Source organism: Leptonychotes weddellii, chromosome 10 (assembly GCF_054177405.1).
Source record: "Leptonychotes weddellii isolate Sample4059 chromosome 10, ASM5417740v2, whole genome shotgun sequence".
In the NCBI taxonomy this organism is placed as follows: Eukaryota; Metazoa; Chordata; class Mammalia; order Carnivora; family Phocidae; genus Leptonychotes; species Leptonychotes weddellii.
Genome location: NC_138378.1, coordinates 44,551,452 through 44,573,039, shown reverse-complemented (window position 1 = coordinate 44,573,039; position 21,588 = coordinate 44,551,452). Strand labels below are relative to the sequence as shown.

At 36.8% G+C, this 21,588-nt stretch overlaps 1 protein-coding gene across 1 annotated transcript in view; it reads left to right on the top strand.

The window, feature by feature from the left end:
* Positions 1 to 21,588, top strand: part of CCDC138 (coiled-coil domain containing 138) — a 129,813-nt gene that overhangs the window by 20,257 nt on the left and 87,968 nt on the right. Inside the window, exons 7-9 of the mRNA XM_081832298.1 lie at positions 7,045 to 7,164; positions 18,964 to 19,041; positions 19,359 to 19,466. Coding sequence (XP_081688424.1) covers positions 7,045 to 7,164; positions 18,964 to 19,041; positions 19,359 to 19,466 — 306 coding nt within the window. The remainder of the gene's footprint in view (positions 1 to 7,044; positions 7,165 to 18,963; positions 19,042 to 19,358; positions 19,467 to 21,588) is intronic.

Genomic DNA, 21,588 nt, shown 5'->3' with positions numbered 1-21,588 from the left:
TGTTGATCTCCACGTTAGTTTTTGTGCCAGCACTATACTGTTTTGGTAACTATAGCTTTGTGGTTAAGTTGGAAATCTGGGAGTATGATACCTCCAGGTTTGTTCTTCTTTCTCAAGGTTGCTTTGGCTATTTGGGGTCTTTTGTGGTTCAAACAAATTTTAGTATTCTTTGTTCTAATTAAGTGAAAAATGCTGTTGGCATTTTTGGTAAGGATTGCATTGAATCTGTAGATTACTTCAGGTAGTATGGAAATTTTAACAGTATTATTTGTTCTAATCCATGAGCATGGTATATCTTCCCATTTATTTGTGACGTCTTCAGTTTCTTTCATTAATGCCTTACAGTTTTCAGAATACAGGTGTTTCACCTCTGTGGTTAAATTACTTCCTAGGTATTTTTATTGGTTTTAATGCAATTGTAAATGAGATTGTTTTCTTAATTTCTCTTTCTGCTACTTTGGTATTAGTATAGAAACAACTGATTTCTGTATATTAATTTTGTATTCTGCAACTTTACTGAATTCACATATTAGTTCTAATAGTTTTTGGTGAATTCTTTAGGGTTGACTATACATAATATGTTGTCATTTGCAAATAGTGACAAGTTTTACTTCTTCCTTCCCAACTTGGATGCCTTTTCTTTTTCCTCTCTAATTGCTTTGGTTAGGTCTTCCAATGCTATGTTGAATAAAAGTGGTGAAAGTAGGCATTCTAGTCTTGTTTCTAATCTTAGAATAAAAGCTTGCAGCATTTCACCATTGAGTATGATGTTAGCTGTAGCTTTCTCGTATATGGCCTTTATTATGTTGAAGTATGTGCCCTCTATACTCACTTTGTTAATAGTTTTAATCATGAATGGATGTTGCCTTTTGACAAATGTTTTTTCTGCATCTGTTGAGATGGTCATATGACTTTTATCCTTCATTTTGTTAATGTGCCATATCACATTGATTTGCGAATATTGAACCATTCTTGCATCCCTGGAATATATCAGGGTCACGCTGGCCTCACCTCACAGAATGAATTTGTCCTTCCTCTTTTTTTTTTTTTTTAAAGATTTTATTTATTTGAGAGAGAAAGAATGAGACAGAGAGAGCATGAGAGGGGGGAGTGTCAGTGGAAGAAGCAGACTCCCCGCTGAGCAGGGAGCCCGATGTGGGACTTGATCCCAGGACTCCAGGATCATGCCCTGAGCCAAAGGCAGTCGCTTAACCAACTGAGCCACCCAGGTGCCCCATTTGTCCTTCCTCTTAAATAATTTTGTAATAGTTGGGAGAAGGATAGGTATGAACTCTTCTTTGAATGTTTGATAGAATTCACCTGTGAAGACATCTGTTTGTTGGGCATTTTTTGATTACTAATTCAATTTCATTTCTAGTAATTGATCTGTTCAGATTTTCTATTTCTTCCTGATTCAGTCTTGGAAGAGTGTATGTTTCTAGGAATTTATACATTTCTTCTAGGTCATACAAGTTTTTAGCATATAATTTTTAATAATAGTCTCTTATGAGTCTTTGTATTTCTGTTGTGTCAGTTGAAACTTCTCTTTAATTTCGGACTTTATTTTTTTGAGTCCTCTCTTTTTTTCTTGGTGTACCTGGCTGTAGGTTTTTGTTCTTTTTAAATAACCTCATAATTTTGTTCATTTTTTCTATTCTAATTCTATTTTCTACCGGTTTTTAAAGTCTGTTTCATTTGTTTCTGCTCTGATATTTATTTGTTCTTTCCTTCTGTGACCTTGGGCTTTGTTTGTTGTTCTTTTTCTAGTTCCTTTAGGTGTGAGGTTAGATTGTTTGAGATTTTTCTTGTTTCTTGAGGTCGGCCTGTAATACTGTAAATCTCCCTCTTAAAACTTCTTTTGCTGTGTCCCAAAGATTTTGGAATGATGTGTTTCCATATTCGTTTGTCTCAGGTATTTTTTGATTTCCTCTGTTTCTTTGTTGATCCACTGGTTATTTAGTAATATGTTGTTAAGCCTCCATGTGTTTGTATTTTTTCCATTTTTCTTGTAATTGATCTCCAGTTTCATGCCACTGTGGTTAGAAAAGTATGTTTCCATGTGCACTTGAAAAGAATGTGTATTCTGCTGTTTTTGGATAGAGTGCTCTGTATATATCTGTTAAGTCCATCTGATGTAATGTGTTGTTCAGAATCAGGTTTTCTTTCTGACGTTCTGTCTCGATGATCTATCCATTGATGTAAGTGGGGTGACAAAGTCCCCAGCTGTTATTATATTTCCATCAATTTCCCTTAATGTCTTTAGGTACTCCTATGTTGGGGGAATAGGTATTTATAATTGTTATTTCCTCGAGTTGGATTGATCCCTTTATCACTATGTAGTGCCCTTTTTTGTCTGTTACAGTCTTTATTTTAAAGTCTGTTTTGTCTGATGTAAGTATTACTACCCCAGCTTTTTTTTTTTTCATTTCCATTCATATGGAATATCTTTTTACATCTCTTCACTTTGTCTGTACGTGTCTTTAGGTCTGATGTTAGTCTCTTGACTGGGTTTTATTTTTTAATCCATTCACTCACCTTGTCTTTTTGTTGGAGCATTGAGTTCATTTACAGGTATGTACTTATTGCAATTTTGTTGTTTTCTGTTTGTTTTTATAGTGTTTCTCTCTACCTTTATTCTCTTGTTCTCTTCCTTTGTAGTTGGATAGCTTTCCTTAGTGTTATATTTGGCTTCCTTTCTCTTTATTTTTTGTATATCTGTTACAGGTTTTTGGTTGGTAGTTAACATGAGGTTCAAATATAACACTCTGTGTATATAGCACTCTATTTTAAATTGATAGTCACTTAGATTTGAACACATTCTAAAAGCAATACATTTTACTCCCTCCCATCCACATTTTATGTATTTGACATTTTAATTTTGTGTATCCTTTAACTAAATATTGTAACTGTAGTTGATTTTAATACTTTTGTTTTTTACCTTCATACTAGCTTTATAACTGATACACTACCTTTATTATATGTTTACTTTTTCCAGTGAAATGTTTTAATAATTTTTTTTTACTTCTAGTTAGGGCTCCTTTATTTCCATTTAAGGAAATTCCTTTAACATTTCTTGTGGGGTTTGTTTAGTGGTGATGAACTCCTTTAACTTTTGTTTGTTTTGGAAACCCTATCTCTTCTTCAGTTCTGAGTAATAGTCTTATAATAATCTTAGTAATAACCTTGTGGGGTAGGGTATTCTTGTTTACAACCATGAAGGTTTTTTTAATTTAAGCACTTTGAATATGTCATGCCACTCCCTTCCAGCCTGTGAAAAATCAACTGATAGTCTTATAAGTGTTCCCTTTCTTATTTATTTATTTAAGAGAGAATGTGCATGCACATGCTTTGGGGGACGAGCACAGGGAGAGGAAGAGAGAATCTCAAGCAGACTCCCTGCTGAGTCTGGAGCCCAACATGGGACTTGATCCCATGACCCTGAATTCATGACCTGGGCTGAAATCAAGAGTTGGACGCCCAACCGACTGAGCCACTTAGGTGCCCCTAAGTGTTCCCTTTCATGTAACTAGTTGCTTTTTTCTTGCTTATTTTAAGATTATCTTTTTAACTTTAATTTTTGATATTTTAATTATTATGATTCTTCCTATGGACCTCTTTGGGTTCTTCTTGTTTGGGGCTCTCTGTACTTCGTGGACCTGGATGTCTGTTTCCTTCTCCAGGTTAGAGTAGTTTTTAATGGTTCTTCAAATAATTTTTCTACCTATTTCTTTCTCTCTTCTCCTTATGTACTCTTATAATGCAGTTGTTAGTATACCTGATGTTGTTCTAGAGGTCCCTTAATCTATTTTCATATTCTTTGCTGTTTAATTTGGATGATTTCCACTACCCTGTCTTCCAGATTGCTGATCTCTCTTCTTCTGCATCCTCTAATCTGCTGTTGATTATCTTTAGTGTATTTTTTAGTTCAGTTATTATATTCTTCATCCTTTATTGGTTCTTTTTTTATATTTTCTGTCTCTGTTGAGGTTCTCACTGAATTCATCCATTTTTCTCCCCAAAGTAGAATAACTTTATGACCATTACTTTGAATTCTTTATCAGGTCGATTGTTTATCTCTGTTTCATTTAGTTCTTTTCCTGAGATTTTTTTTCTCGTTCTTTTGTTCATAACATATTCCTCTGTCTTCTCATTTTGTCTGACTCTCTGTTTTTGTGTATTAGGTAAAACAGTTACGTCTCCTTGCATTGAAAGTATGGGCCTTCAGTAGAAGGTGATATGTGGGGCCCAGAAGTACAATCCCCTGGTCACCAAAACCAGGTACTCCAGGGCTGTCCCCTGTGTGTGTCCTCCACTTGTGATTGGGGTACAATTCCTGCTGGTACAGTTGAGAACAGGACTGTGCCCTGGGCCAGCATCTGGCTAATAGTGCCTGGCCATGACTACTGCAGGTGCATTGGTGGTTGGGGCTGGTCAGCATGCTGGCTGAGAGTCCCTCCTATGACTGCTGCCTGTGGGGTGACTTATGACGCTGGCTCCCCCTCCCTGGGACAAAAGTTCCTTTGAACGGTTGCCCATCCTGACTAAGGATGCCCACTAGGTGTGTCAGGGTGGGTGCTGCTGAGATTGCCTGCCAGGTGTAGTGGGTCAGGAGAGTTGCCTGCTTGGTTAGGTGGGAAGGGTGGGGTGGATCTGCAGGGGAATGCCAGAGTGAGGTGAGCAGTGCTAGCAAGGTAGATGGAGAGTGTTAAAACTGGCACCCACTGGCATTGGAACAGCTAGGCTGAAGGAGGGCCCCAAAATGGCATCCCATGGCTTTTTCTCCTAGAGAAATTTCCTGTAGATCCCTGCTTCTCTGGCACACATGCTAAAATTAGTAGATATCCCTTATATATGGTGCAGGCACTTTTCACACTGCTGCCTGTATGGTGGGTCTTGAAGTGAGTAAGATTGTGTACAGACCCTTTCAGTGTGGAGTTTTTGTTTCTTACTAGCTTGCAGCTCTCCAGGAATTAAGTCATTCGGATTTTTCAATGCTCCTGGATTTATGCCCTGCTGATTTTCAAAGCCAGATGTTATGGGGACTTCTCTTCCTAGTGCAGATCCCCAGGGCAAGGGTGGGAGTATGCCTCATATGGGGCTTGAACCCCAACACTCCTTAGGACCTCCATATCTGTGCTATCCCTCCTGCTTGTGGGTTGCTGTGCCAGGGTTTGTTTCCTGACCAGATTGTATTTCTGCCTCTCCCATCCTTCTTGATGTCCCTGTTTCTTTGTATCTTTACCTGTGGAAGAGCTGTTCTGCTAGCCTTCAGGTTATTCTCAGAGGGGGTTTTCTCTATTAGTTGCAGCCTTGGTGTGTTCACAGGAAGAGGTGAGCTCAGGATCTTCCTACTCCATTTTCCCTACTCCATCCTAATTAGGTATAGGCCAAAATTCTTTCTCACCTCAGTTCAGTTTTCAGAGCTTTTATGATGTTGCTTCATAGATGTCTTGTGCATATGCCACTTAGGTTAGTCTGATACTCAGGCAGTGTGACATGAATCTTAGTTCAGTTCTCAAGACCTGTATTATGGTGCTCTGTGTCTTTCCCATGCTCACAGAATTTGGGGGTTAGTCTGAGACTTGGGTAGTATTTTTAAACTGAGCTCTGATCTCTCCATGTTTGCTCTGCTGCTTTTGTGGTTAGGTGGCTTAGGGTTTAGCCAGATTTCTACGAGTTTATGTACACCAGAATGAAAACATGTTCTGAGTCTATTCTCTCTTCTCTGAGATACTCCCCACATTCCTTGGCTACAGTGGCCGTTTTCCTGGCTTCCCTGGGTGGAAAGGTTGGAGTTTCTCTCAGAGTTTTAGCAGCCTGTACTTCAGCTGCACTTCAGTAGCCAGAGGCCTGTGTTGGGGCAAGACTACTAGAGAAAAGAAAAAACAAAAACCCTGGAAAGTTCGCCCTCTTGAGGGTTGCTTCTCCACATTTTCACTCTTTTACAACTCCCTGCTTCTGTTTACTTTTTACAGTCCTTAGGGTAGTCACTTTTTGTGTTTTGTCTAAGATTTTTAGTTGTAATCAGTAACAGAACTAGAGTGTAGTGGGCTTATTTTGCCATTCTGGAAATGGAACTCATATCCTATATTTTTAGTATCTTTGGATTTGGAAAAATTTGGAGAAAGAGAATATTAACCTAATGTTTGAAATAACCGTATTTGTGACTATATACTAAGTTATTTAAAGAATCATTTAATGTAATAATAAAATTACATGAAGCTAATGTTTTCACATGATTGGATTTTTAGAAAGGGCAGAAAAAGAAATGCTTGGATTCTCAAGAGGTTTTCCTCCTTGATTTATTCTTGAATTTTTTTCTCTTGAGATTTATCTGTTATTCTTACTAAGTGTAAAGATAACAGCCTTATTTTAATGGTACCTATATGATTACTTGGAAGAAAGAAATTAATTCAGTTTCTGGTTTTCCTATAGAAACTTGTTTGTTTTAATACATTATAAATTGAGAATAAAATGTGAAATAAACTATACATATTTGCACTTTAAATCAAAATGTGTTATCTCATTTAAATGTAATTAGAGAGTTAAATGATTTGAATTATTTATAAAACTGATTAAGGAGAGTCAAATAGTTTGAGACTCAGTAATTTAATTATGTTTTTAAATTTTTTGAAATGTAAACAATTTTAGCTACTTAATGAGAACAAGAAATTAGTTCTCTCTATGACTGTTTCTTTTCAAGGGTAACTTAAATCTTAAATTTTAATTTAATTTATAAAGCTGTGAATAACTACCTAGTCTCTTGAAGAAGATCAGAAACCCTTCATTGTTTTATCATTCCATGATATGAAAGAAATTATTTCAGTGCATTCAGTGGATCTTTTTGAGCACCTGCAGAAAATAGTTTTTTAATAGGAACTTAACAAATGCTTTTAATGCTTAGTTATTATGTTGGTTGATGATACAGTTTTTATAAACTATTTGCAGTATTAGTCATGTATGCTTAAATGTACTGATTAAAGTCCTGATTCAAGGATGGAATCCTTACCTAATTTTTAGATCAGATTTTTTTTTTCCTTCTAGCAACACGATGCAGAAGTTGAGCATTTAACTGAAGTTCTTAAGGAAAGAAATAAAGAAAGCAAGAGGCTAAGGTCCTCTTTCGATGCATTGAAAGAATTGAATGATAACTTAAAAAAGCAGGTAAGACCTATTTTAATAAATACTAGATTATAAGATTTTTAAAACCTATCATCTTTATTTAACAAATTATATATCAAAGTCTTAGAATATATTCTAGCTAGAGAAAATTTTGATTAACTTTATTTCCTATAATACTTCCAAATATAAATATGGTATTCTTAAGCTTTTGATTTCTCATCATCTGTTTTAGCATCCAGCTGAGAAGATGTTTTTGCAGTTTAGAGTTTTTAAAATATAAGAGCAATTACTAGATTTAAATGAGCAAAAAAAAAAAAAAACAACATGATAATGTGGAGATTTTTACACATTGGTTTTAGCTAATACTTCTTTTAACTGCTGTTTTACACCACTGCTTATTTAACATTTGTTTATTTTCTGGACATCTATTATATGCTAGGCACTGTACTAGCATAAATACAGAGGGCTATCATACAGAGGGCTATCATATTGTACAGTGATTACATAAGTGATGTAATCTAGGTTACTGCTTAATAATACTGAAGTTGTAAAGCAAATATTTTGGAGTTGTGTATCTTTTTTTTTTTTTTTTTAACTTTTGCCAGTTTTTGACTGAAAGATGAGAAAGAATAGTTCAAGAAAGACAGGAGAATGATTATGTTTGTATTTGTGGAAGGAGAAGTAGATGAGCAGAAATTGGGGTAAACCCAGTCACTTCAAAAATGAAAGCTTTGGGCTGGAAGACTTCATGGATTCTAAAATGTAACTAAGCTCAGACTCTCAGAGATAATATGCATCCTGGAATTCTTTAGGTAGCTATATGTTTTCAGTTTCTGTTTTTGATGTTCTGTAGTCACTGCTTGTTACAACCTTTCTCATTGGCAGTGACAACTAGCTACAACATTTCTCATTTGATCTAAGTTCTTTGGCTTCCCTGAATTCATTTATGGCCTCCCACAGTAGGAGTATGGATGGCCTTCACTTACTGTTGTCTGGAAGCCTGCTTTATCCCTGGAGAGATTACTTTTTCCCATCACACTCTCAATCTAGTGTGCTCTCGCTCTCTTTTTTTTTTAAGATTTTATTTATTTATTTGAGACAGAGTAAGCAAGAGAGGAGAGAGCACAAGCCAGGAGAGGGACAGAGGGAGAGGGAGGAGCAGACTCCCCACTGAGCAGGGAGCCCGATGTGGAACTTGATCCCAGGACCCTGGGATCATGACCTGAGCTGAAGGCAGCTGCTTAACCAACTGAGCCACCAGACGCCCCCTCTCTCTTTTTAATTGAAGTACAGTTGGTTGACACAAAACATTATATTAGTTTCAGATGTACAATAATGATTTGACAATGTTATATGGTATACTGTGCTCAGCACAAGTGTAGGTACTATCTGTCACCATACAACTCTAGCACTCTTTTTTTTTTTTTTTTTTAAAGATTTTACTTGACAGAGAGAGACACAGCGAGAGAAGGAACACAAGCAGGGGGAGTAGGAGAGGGAGAAGCAGGCCTCCTGCCAAGCGGGGAGCCCGATGTGGGGCTCGATCCCAGGAACCCAGGATCACAACCTAAGCCAAAGACAGAGGCTTAATGACTGAGTCACCCAGGCGCCCCATAGCACTCTTTTTTTGAGAAGGGTTTCTTTAACTGCTAGCCAAAGAACATTGTTGCCCGTACCTATCTCTTAAGGTTATATATTTCTTAATAATTTTGTATGTGTTTGTATGGGTGTGTGGTGAGTGGAGTGGATATGTGAATTATTAAGTGATTGATCTATTGATAATTGGATTTTTGATCTAGTGTGACCAAACTGAAAGAGCTTGGGAGAAATCCTTTGGTACCAGCTGGGAGAATGCTTTTTTATGGTTACTCTAAACTTTAGTGTAGATGAGGAGTCAGCAATATTTTTCTTTAAGGATGAAATAGTAAATATTTTGGGCTCTGTGAGCCATGCAGTCTGTCATGACTCAACTCTGACATAATGCAAAAGTAGCTACAGGCAATAAGTAAGTGAATGAGCATGGCTGTATTCTAATAAGATGTTATTTATAACAGTAAACAGTGTTCAGATTTGGTCCATGGGCTATAGTTGGCCAACTTTTGGCATGATGAATGATGTATATATACAGTTGACCCTTAAACACCATGGGTTTGAACTGTGTTACACTTATATGACGATTTTTTTTTTCGATAAATGCGGTACAGTATTATAAATGTATTCTCTCTTCCTTATGATTTTCTTTTTCATGTCAGAGTCTACCATCTTTTATTATTATTTTTTTCTCATTACATTCAGGAAAATTATTCTCCTATAGTAATCCTGGATATGACAAAGATCCAGCTAGGAATTGCATTTTGCCATCGCTTCTCAAGGGTATTTTCTGCTGATCTGGGTCACTTTGTTCCCTTCCTCCTCCCCTCCTTGGAATCCACCCGTCTTCATTTTTTTTCTTTTTTTGATGTTCATTTTTTTTTTCTTTCCTCTCTCTCTTTTTTAAAATTTAAATTCATTTAATTCACATATTATTAGTTTCAGAGGTAGAGTTCAGTGATTCATCAGTCTCATATAATACCCAGTGCTCCTTATATCATGTGCCTTCTTTAATGTCTATCACCCAGTTACCTCATCGCCCCACCCCTCCCCCTCCAGCAGCCCTCAGTTTCCTATGCTTAAGAGTCTCTTATCATTTGTCTCCCTCTCAGATTTCATCTTGTTTTATTTTTCCCTTCTTCTGCTATGATCCTCTGTTTTGTTTCTTAAATTACATATGAGTGAGATCATATGATAATTGTCTTTTTCTGATTAACTTATTCACTCAGCATAATACCCTCCAGTTCCATCCATGTCAATGTAAATGATAAGATTTCATCCTTTCTGATGGCTGAATAATATTCCATTATACCACATCTTCTTTATCCAATCATCTGTCAGTGGACATCTGGGGTATTTCCATAGTTTGCCTATTGTGAACATTGCTGCTATAAACATTGGGGTGCAGGTGCCCCTTCAGATCACTACATTTTGTATCTTTGGGGTAAATACCTGGTGGTGCAATTGCTGGGTGGTAGGGTAGCTCTATTTTTAACTTTTTGAGGAACCTCCATACTGTTTTCCAGAGTGGCTGCACCAGCTTGCATTCCCACCAGCAGTGAAGAGGGTTCCCCTTTCTCTGCATCCTCACCAATATCTGTTGTTTCCTGACTTGTTCATTTTAGCCATTCTGACTGGCATGGGTTGGTATCTCATTGTGATTTTGATTTGTATTTCCCTGATGCCGAGTAATGTTGAGCCATTTTTTCATGTGTCTGATGGCCATTTATATGTCTTCTTTGGAGAAATGTCTGTTCATGTCTTCTGCCCATTTCTTGACTGGATTATTTGTTTTTTGGGTGTTGAGTTTGATAAGTTCTTTCTAGATCTTGGATACTAGCCCTTTATCTGATATGCCATTTGCAAATATCTTCTCCCATTCTGTCAGTTGTCTTTTGGTTTTGTTGACTATTTCCTTTGCTGTGCAAAGGTTTTTTATCTTTATGAAATTCCAGTAGTTCATTTTTCCTTTGTTTCCCTTGCCTTTGGAGATGTGTCTAGCAAGAAGTTGCTGCGGGGGCACCTGGGTGGCTCAGTCGGTTGAGCGGCTGCCTTCGGCTCGGGTCGTGATCCCAGAGTCCTGGGATCGAGCCCCACATCGGGCTCCCTGCTCAGTGGAGAGCCTGCTTCTCCCTCTCCCTCTGCCTACCTCTCTGCCTACTTGTGCTTTCTCTCTCTCTCTGTCAAATAAATAAATAAAATCTTTAAAAAAAAAAAAAGAAGTTGCTGCGGCCAAGGTCGAAGAGGTTATTGCCTGTGTTCTCCCCTAGGATTTTGATGGATTCCTGTCTTACATTTTTAGGTCTTTCATCCATTTTGAGTTTATTTTTGTGTATGCTGTAAGAAAGTGGTTCAGTTTCATTCTTCTGCATGTGGCTGTCCAATATTCCTAACACCATTTGTTGAAGAGACTGTCTTTTCTCCATTGGATATTCTTTCCTGCTTGTCAAAGATTAGTTGACCATAGAGTTGAGGGTCCATTTCTGGGCTCTCTAGTCTGTTCCATTGATCTATGTGTCTGTTTTTGTGCCAGTACCATACTGTCTTGATGATGACAGCTTTGTTGTAATAGAGCTTGAAGTCTGGAATTGTGATGCCGCCAGCTTTGGTTTAATTATTTTTTAGGTAGGCTCCATGCCCAGCATTTAATATACTGTTGGACCTTGTTGGCTGTTACCTTGGGGGAATTTTGGCATCCATGTTCATCAGGGATATTAGCCTGTAATTCTTTTTGGTGGGGTCTTTGTCTGGTTTTGGGATCAGGGTAATGCTGGCCTCAGAACGAGCTTGGAAGTATTCCTTCCATTTCTATTTTTTGAAACAGCTTCAGAAGCATAGATATAAATTCTTCTTTAAATGTTTGATAGAATTCCCCTGGAAAGCCATCTGGCCTTGGACGCTTGTGTTTTGGGAGATTTTTGATTACTGCCTCAATTCCCTTGTTGGTTATGGGTCTGTTCAGGTTTTCTATTTCTTCCTGTTTCAGTTTTGGTAGTTTATACATTTCTAGGAATGCATCCATTTCTTCCAGATTGTCTAATTTGTTGGCATATAGTTGCTCATACTATGTTCTTATAATTGTTTGTGTTTCTTTGGTGTTGGTTGTGATCTTTCCTCTTTCATTCATTATTTTATTTATTTGGGTCCTTTACTTTTCTTTTTGATGAATCTGACCAGGGGTTTATCGATCTTATTTATTCTTTTGAAGAACCAGCTCCTAGTTTCATTGCTCTGTTCTAGTGTTCTTTTGGTTTCTATTTCATTGATTTCCCCTCTAATCGTTATTAATTTACTTCTCCTGCTGCATTTAGGCTTTCTTTGCTTTTCTTTCTCCTGTTCCTTTAGGTGTAGGGTTAGATTGTGTATTTGAGACTTTTCTTGTTTCTTGAGAATGGCTTGTATTGCTATGTACTTCCTTCATAGGACCACCTTTGCTGCCTCCCAAAGGTTTTGAACAGTTGTGTTTTCATTTTCATTTGTTTCCATGAATTTTAATTCTTTAATTTCCTGGTTGACCCATTCATTCTTCAGTAGGATGCTCTTTAACCTCCATGTATTTGAGTTCTTTCCAAATTTCCTCTTGTGATTGAGTTCAAATTTCAAAGCATTGTTGTCTAAAAATATGCAGGGAATAATCCCAGTCTTTTCGTACTGGTTGAGACCTGATTTGTGACTGTGAATGTGATCTATTCTGGGGAATGTTCCATGTGCACTAGAGAGAAGAATATGTATTCTGTTGCTTTAGGATGGAATGATCTGAATATATCTGTTAAGTCCATCTGGTCCAATGTGTCATTCAAAGCCCTTGTTTCCTTGTTGATCTTCTGCTTATATGATCTGTCCATTGCAATGAGTGAAGTGCTAACATCCCCAACTATTATTGTATTATTATCAGTTTGTTTCTTTAATTTTGTTATTAACTGGTTTATATATTTGGCTCTTCCCAAGTTAGCAGCATTAAGTATTTATAGTTGTTAGATCTTCTTGTTGGATAGACCCTTTAATTTTGATATAGTGTCCCTCTTAATCTTTTATTACAGTCTTTGTTTTAAAATCTAATTTGTCTGATATAAAGATTGCTACCCCAGCTTTCTTTTGATGTCCATTAGCATAATAAATGGTTCTTCACCCCCTCATTTTCAAGCTGGAGGTGTCCTTGGGTCTAAAATGAGTCTCTTGCGGATGGCATATCGATGGGTCTTGCCTTTTAAAGATTTTTTTTAAGATTTTATATTTATTTGACAGAGAGAGCACAAGCAGGGGGAGTGGCAGGCAGAAGGAGAAGGGGAAGCAGGCTCCCCACCGAGCGGGGAGCCTGATGTGGGGCTTGATCTCAGAGTCCTGGGATGATGACCTGAGCTGAAGGCAGATGCTCACCCAACTGAGCCACCCAGGCTCCCTGGTCTTGCTTTTTTATCCAATCTGATACCCTGTGTCTTTTGATTGGGACATTTAGCCCATTTACACTCAGAGTAACTGTTGAAAGATTTGGATTTAATGCTACTATATTACCTATAAAGTCACCTGTTTCTGTATATTGTCTTGGTCCTTTCTGGTCTGTTACTTTTGGGCTCTCTCTTTGCTTCAAGGATCCCCTTTAATATTTCTTGCAGAGCTGGTTTAGTGATCACAAATTCTTTTAGTTTCTGTTTGTCCTGGAAGCTTTTTATCTCTTCTTCTATTTTGAATGACAGCCTTGCTGGTAAACTGTTCTTGGCTGCATATTTTTCTCATTTGGCACCCTGAATATGTCTTGCCAGTCCTTTTTGGCTTTCCAGGTCTCTGTGGATAGGTCTGCTATCAGTCTAATGTTTCTTCCCTTGTAGGTTACCGACCTCTTGTCCCGAGCTGCTTTCAGGATTTTCTCTTTCTCTGAGATTTGCAAGCTTCACTATTATTTTGAGGTGTTGACCTATTTTTCATGATTTTGAGGGGGATTCTCTGTGCCTCCTGGACTTGATTGCCTGTTTCCTTTCCCAGATTAGGGTAGTTCTCAGGTATAATTTGCTCAAGTATATCTTCTTCCCCCTCCCCTTTCCTTTTTCTGTGATTTCAATTCTAATATTCTTTTGCTCCATGGTATCACTGATCTCTTGAATTCTCCCCTGGTGATCCAGTAGTTGTTTATCCCTCTTTTTCTCAGCTTCTTCTTTCTCCATCATTTTGTCTTCTATGTTACTAATTCTCTCTTCTGAGTCATTCATCCTAGCAATTAGAGCCTCCATTTTTTTTTAAAGATTTTACTTATTTATTTGTCAGAGACAGAGAGATAGAACAACAGCGCAAGCAGGGGAAACAGCAGTCAGAGGGAGAAGCAGTCTCTCCGCTGAGCAAGGAACCCAATTTGGGGCTTGATCCCAGGATCCTGGGATCATGACCTGAGCCAAAGGTAGATGCTAACTGACTGAGCCACCCAGGTATCCGTAAAGCCTCCATTTTTTATTGCATCTCATTAATAGCCTTTTTGATTTCAACTTGTTTAGATTTTAGTTCTTTTATTTCTCCTGACAGGGATTTTCTCATGTTTTCTATGCTGTTTTCAAGGTCAGCTAGTATATTTATAATCGTTATTCTGAACTCTAGTTCCAGTATCTTATAGCCATACTGATTAGGTCCCTGGCAGTCAGAACTTCCTCTTGTTCTTTTGAGATGAGTTTTACCGTCTTGTAATTCTGTCCAGCGAAGAATAGATGAATGAGAGAACAAAATACTAAAATGTCAACAATGACCCCAGATAAATATACACTAAGCAAATCAGAAGAGCCCCAGAACCGAAAAAACAAAAAAATTTAAGAAAAAATAAAAAAAATGAGAGAGAATATAATCAGACAGGTGAACAGAACAGAGCAATTCATTGGATCCTGTGTGTATTTTGGTCTGTTTGTTGGAAGACTAGATCCCGGAACACCTGGGTGTCTTATTTGGTTAAGCGTCTGCCTTCGGCTCAGGTCATGATCCCAGAGTCCTGGGATCAAGTTCCCCATCGGGCTCCTTGTTCAGCAAGGACCCTGCTTCTCCTCTGCTTGCTGCTCCCCCTGCTTGTGCTCTTTCTCAGCTTCTTTCCATCTCTCTCCCTCTCTGACAAATAAATAAGTAAAATCTTTAAAAAAAAAATAAAAACTAGATCCCAAAATTGTAAAAAAAGGAAAACTTATGTATATACAAAAATAAAATTAAATACAATGAAAGGATAGAATATAACTGTAAAAATGAAAATTTAAAAAAACTTTAAAAAAGTTGACAAAATAAGAAATTGGGTGAAAATGAAAGAGAAAAGAAATAGTAAATTTGGAAGACTAATCATGAGAAAAGAAAACATGAATTCTATATACTGTTTTCCTCTAGTGCTGGAGTTTTGCAGTTCTTTGTGGTTGGTAAAGTTGGTCTTAGTTGGATGTTCTTGCTGATCTTCTTGGGAAGGGGCCTGTTGCACTGATTCTCAGGTGTCTTTGCCCCAGGAGGAACTGCACTGCCCCAAGCCAGGGGTCAGGCTATGTAATTGGCCCCAGATTGCTCTATATGGCTTTTGTTCCCTGAAGGCTTTACACGCGGCTTTAGAGATTGAGAATGGAAATGGCGCCTCCCAATCTCCAGCCCTGGAGCTAAAAGCTCGTGCCCGACCACCCCCCACTCCTCAGTGCGCCCTTGGGGAAAAGCAATCAATCATTCCTGTGTCCCTGGTCTCCATCTGCACTCTGTGCTCACCTAGCCCATGACTGAGCATTTCTATTCAGTCATGTGACCCCGCTTGGAGTCTCCAAAGCCTGCAGACTCCTGTGGCGTGCACCCACGCCATTCTTCCCCAGGAGGGAGGGTTGTCTTACTGCGGTTCTCCCATTTGCTGGTTCCCTGCTCAGAGAGTGGTTGCCCAACCCTTCTGCGGTTTGTGTTTTATGGCAACACTGTTCTGAAAGCCCACTTCTGGGCTTGCTGATGGCAGCCGGCTTTCCTGCTCTGATGCCTGGGAACTGTCACGCACTCAGGTATCCCTGTTCTTTCTGTGACCCCTGGGATCCTGAGAGCACACTGTCCCACCTAGGATTCTTCCCTGTTTGGCCACCTGAGTACCTTTCAGGCAGGGACATATACCAGAGCAGACTTCTAGAAGTTCTGATTTTTCGCTCTACTACTATATTACTTTCTGGTTGCCGGCTTTCTGCAGCTCCCTACTCTCGCGGTTTATCTTCCAATATGTTGCTTAGGATTCACTTCTCCACACCTCCTACCTTGCAGAAAGTGCTTGCTTTTCTATTTGTAGAATTGCAGCAATTCTTTTCTTAGAGCTCTGGTTCAGTTCACAGGAGTTCAGAATGATTTGATAGCTCTCTAGCTAAATTCCTGGGACCAGACAAAACTAGTCTCCTATTCCTCCACCATCTTGGAATGTCTGTCCTTATGATTTTCCTAATAACATTTTGTTTTCTCTAGCCTACTTTATTATAAGAACATTGTGTATCATACATATATAATTAAAAAATATGTGTTAATTGGCTGTTTATATTATCATTAAAGCTCCTTGTCAACAGTAAGCTACTAGTAAAGTGTTTTGGGGAGTCAAAAGTTCTTTGTGGATTTTTTATTGCCCAGGGGTTGGTGACCATCACCCCTGCATGGTTCAAAGCTCAACTGTGTTTCAAAATTGCTAAATAAAAAGGTAACTTATTTCTGTGACTGACTTGTATGGTAATTTATGATAGCATTGGACTTATATAAATAAGTTTGCAATATTATTATGATAATAAAAAAACAATTCCCATTAAGTCTTGCCAAGCTGAGGAGTCAAGGATTAATATTCAGGATTCATCAGGCTAGAGAGTCCCTGTGAATACCATAGGCTCTCATTTGAAAGAATCAGGGTTGCACCCGAGGAGGAGGCAAATTAGAGATATATGAAATCCTCCTCAAGCTGAAATGTGGTCTTAACTGATGTAGTTCCTGTTTAGAATAAGGCTATCAGTTCCCATTTTGAGTATCTAGCAAAGGAAAGAATGAGCCCTCTCTGAAAGAAAATGTGTACAAAATTTATATATTTTCTTTGTCATTCTATACAAAATTAATCATTATATTAAAAGACAGAATCACATGAATCACTGAATTCTACTCATGAAACCAATATTGCACTGTATGTTAATTAACTAGAATTTAAATAAAGATTATAAAAAGACAGAATCATATAACTCAATATGAAGAGAACAAAAATGCCCCAGGCAATGTGAATATACCTGGCTGTGGTCCAGATATTGGAGCTAGTAGGTAGTGATTTTAAAATAATGATTAATGTGTTCAAAAAAGTAGAAAAAAAGATTGAGAACTTCATTAGAGAAGCATAATTTATTAAAAGGAATTAAAATGAAATTCTGAAACCTAAAAATACACTAATTGAATTTCAGAACTCCAGTGAATGGATTTAATAGCAGATGAGATGCAGCAGAAGACAGGATTAATGAACTGGAAGATGATTTCCTAAAAAGTTTTGAAATAAAAACATTGAGTAGAGAAAGAATAAACAAATTTATAAAAGAGATACGTTTCGTTAAAATTTCTAACATGGGAGTTCAAAAAGAGATCATACAGCAAAAACAAAATATTTGAAGAGAAATGGCCACATATTATCCAAAACTTGTAAAAACAGTATGCCAACTTATAGATTCAAGAAACTATGTTAAGCCTAAACAGGATAAATGTTGAGAAAAAGCAAACATAGGAACATTGTTTTAAGACTGCTGAAAACATTAGATAAAGATAAAATTTTTAAAGTGATCAGAGAAAAATAAGACACTTTACTTTCAGAGAAGGAGCAGTAAGACTTATGACTATCTTTTAAGGAGGAAACATCATATACCTTAAATATAAATAGAAAAAGAGAGAAAAACCCTCCTTTTTGTTGTATGAGGCCTGCATAACCTTGAAACTAAATGTGTCAAGATTGTTATAAGAAAAGAAAAATTCAAATCAGTTTTATGGATATAGTTGCAAGAAATTTAAATATTAGCAAATTGAATCTAGCAATACATAAAAATAATACAGCTAAATGGATTTAGTACAGGAATTACAAAGTTTATCATTTGGAAGTTATGGTTTATCATTTGAAAATTACGGTTTATCATTTGAAAATTAACACATCTGATAAATGGAGAAAAATCATATTTCTGTTGATAATAAAATTCAGCACTAACTCATGATATTAGTAATAAAAGAGAACTTAATTTTGATAAGGTATCTACAAAAATAACCCAACAACAAAATCATATTTAAGTTATTGTTTTCCCTCTGAAATCAGAAGAAGGGTGCTCACTCTTAACTGTTTCTATTGAACACTGTACTGAGAGTCCTAGTCAGTGCAATAGGGAAAAAAAAAATAGAAAATAAGGATTGGAAAGGAAGAAATAAGAATTATCTACTGATAACATGATTATGTAACTGTATATACAGGTATCCAAATGGATATACAGACAAGTTAGTAGAATAAAGCAAATATAGGCAAATCCTTGGATGTAAGTTCAATATACAAAAATCAGTTGTATTTTTATATACCAGCTGTAATCAAATAGTGTTATTTATTGAAAGATCCCACAGATAATAGCATCAAAAAGCATTAGCTATCCAGGAATAAATATAAAAGAAAGATGTATATAACACATACACTGGAAAGTACAGAACATTATTAAAAGAAAATAAATAGATCTAAATAATTTGAAGGCTATGTTATGTTCATAGATATGAAGACTCAATATTTATAAACATGTCAGTTCTTCCCAAATTTATACATTTAATCCAATTTCAATAATTCATTACACTGCATACTTAATGATTTGTACACTTTCATGTACATACATAAAAAGTTTGATTAAAAGACATTTCCCATTAAAACATATACTTGTAAGATCTCAGGAGACTTGCAAATTTTTTATAGAATGAAGTAAACTTAGATACTATTAGTACTTTAGGGACAAATGATTTTAGCTCTGATTTTTTTTTTAATTAAAATTTTTATTTTTTTATTGAAGTATAATTGACATACAATATCCTATTAGTTTCAGGTATATATCATAGTGATTCACTATTTTTATACATTTCAAAATGATTTCCATGATAAGTCTAATTACCATAAGCGGTGATCTTTAATTACGAATGCTACCTCTGTTTTGTTACATTGTTTGGTTATACAGACTAGATAATATCTTTACAAAATCTTTAGTATGAAATCAGCTTAAGTTTTATATTGAAATATTTAATGTTTTCTCACTTTAGTTAAATGAAGTAAGTGAAGAAAACAAGAAGATGGAGATTCAGGCTAAGAGAGTTCAAGCTCGTTTAGATAATTTACAGGTAAGTTGCCTGCTCTTTTGACACAAGGGATTTTTTTTTTTTTTTAAAGATTTTACTTATTTATTTGACAGAGAGAACACGAGAGAGGGAACACAAGCAGAGGGAGTGGGAGAGGGAGAAGCAGGCCTCCCGCTGAGCAGGGAGCCCAATATAGGACTGGATCCCAGGACCCTGGGATCATGACCTGAGCCAAAGGCAGATGCTTAATGACTGAGCCACCCAGGTGCCCTGACACAAGTGAATTTTAAGTGATTGCCTTTGGATTTTCCCACCTTTAATAGAATTGTATTTTAATTCATGGATATGTACTGTTGCAGAGGAAGTATGAGTTTATGACAATACAGAGATTGAAAGGAAATTCGCATGCTGCTAATGAAATGAAAAGTTTAAAACAAGATAAAGTACCAGTCTCAAAAACTCACAAGGTATGATGCGATTGAAAATTTCTCCAGTAGAAAATAAAGACATTTTCTTTTTGTTCTTGAATCTGTTTTTGGCAAACATCATTTTGGTATGAAAGGATTCACCATAATAATTCCTTTACAGAGAAATAATCTGTATAATATTTCTAATATGCTTTTATTTACAAAAAGCAAAACAAAATATTTCAGCAGTGTTTTAGGCACAGACCTTAAGCTTAATAAGAGCTTTATTATTCATTGTGTTTTAAGATTCCACAAGCTCTCAATGTTTTCTGTCAAGACTGCAATTCATGCCTGAATGGACTTTATTTATTTATTTTTTCCTAAGGAATTTTTTACTTTGAGGTATAAATTACATACAGTAATATAATGCAGAGATCATTAAGCATATAGCTTTGTCAGTTTTGACAAATGCCTATACTCATGTAACCTGCAACTAGATATAGAACATTTCCATCATCCTAGAAAGTTCTGTTATGTCCCTTCTCAGTTCTTCCTTGCAAGAAGTAGCTGTTAATCTGATTTCTATCACCATGGATTAATTTTGCCTATTTTAGAACTTTAGTCAGTGGGGTTGTATAGTATGCTCTCATCTGGGTAAGGCTTATTTTGCTCATCATAACATTGGGTGTATCAATAGTTTGTTCCTCTGTATTGCTCAGTAGTATTCTACTGTTTGAATATATCACAATTTGTTTATCCATTCTTCTTTTAATAGACACCTGGGCTATTTCTAGTTTTTGTCTATTATGAATAAAGCTGCTAAGAATGTTTGCGTACAAGGCTTTTAGTGGACAGATGTTTTCATTCCCCTTGGAAATACAAGCAAGACTGGAATTTTTGGGTCATAGATATTTGACTTTTTGTGGAACTGCCAGTTTTCCGAAGCAGTTATACCATTTTATACTCCTACTAGCAATGTTTGAATGTTGTGGTTACTCCAAACTATGCCAACATTTGGTGTTTTCACGCTTTTTCATTTTGACCTTTTCAGTGGGTGGCTAGTGATATTTCACTGTGGGCTGTTAATAATTTTGATAAATCCTCTAGTTCTTTTCATGAAGTGGGAATACAGCATCATTTAAAGATAGCTGTGGAGGAATCTCAGTTACAAAATCAGGAGCCACCATTGGGCAGTGTGACTCTGAAGGTGTTAACTGTCTGGCTGGCCTGTGATGAAGATATCATGGCTCTGCAGGATCAAATTCAACAAAAGATTGCTATGCAGAGAATATGCAGGGAATAATCTCAATCTTTTGGTATCGGTTGAGACCTGATTTGTGATCCAGTATGTGCTCTCTTCTGGAGAAAGTTCCATGTGCGCTCGAGAAGAATGGGTATTCTGTTGTTTTAGGGTGGAATGTTCTGTATATATCTATGAGGTCCATCTGGTCCAGTGTGTCATTCAGAGCTCTTTTCTTTGTTGATTTTCTGCTTAGATGATCTGTCTGTTGCTGAGAGTGGACTATTGAGGTCTCCTACAATTAACGTATTGTTATCAATATGACTCTCTATTTTGGTTAACAGTTGGCTTACGTAGATGGCTGCTCCCAGGTTGGGGGCGTAGATATTTACAATTGTTAGATCTTCTTGCTGGATAGACCCTTTAAGAATGATATAGTGTCCTTCTGTGTCTCTAATTACATTCTTTAGCTTAAAATCTAATTTGTCTGATATAAGAATCGCTACCCCAGCTTTCTTTTGAGGTCCGATGGCATGGAAGATAGATCTCCATCCCTTCACTTTCAGTCTGGATGTATCTTTAGGTTCAGAATGAGTCTCTTGTAGACAGCATATGGATGGGTCCTGTCTTTTAATGCAATCTGCAACTCTGTGCCGTTTTATGGGAGCATTTAGGCCATTCACGTTGAGAGTGATTATTGAAAGATATGAATTTATTGTCATCCTGTTGCCTGTGAAGTCCTTGTTTCTATAGATTGTCTCTGTAAATTTCTGTGCTATATCACTCTTGGGGTCTTTCTCCTTTTATAGAACCCCCCCTTAGTATTTCTTACAGGGCCAGCTTAGTGGTCACATATTCTTTCAGTTTCTGCCAGTCTTGGAACCTCTACATCTCTCCATCCATTCTAAATGACAGCATTGCCTGATAAAGTATTCTTGGCTG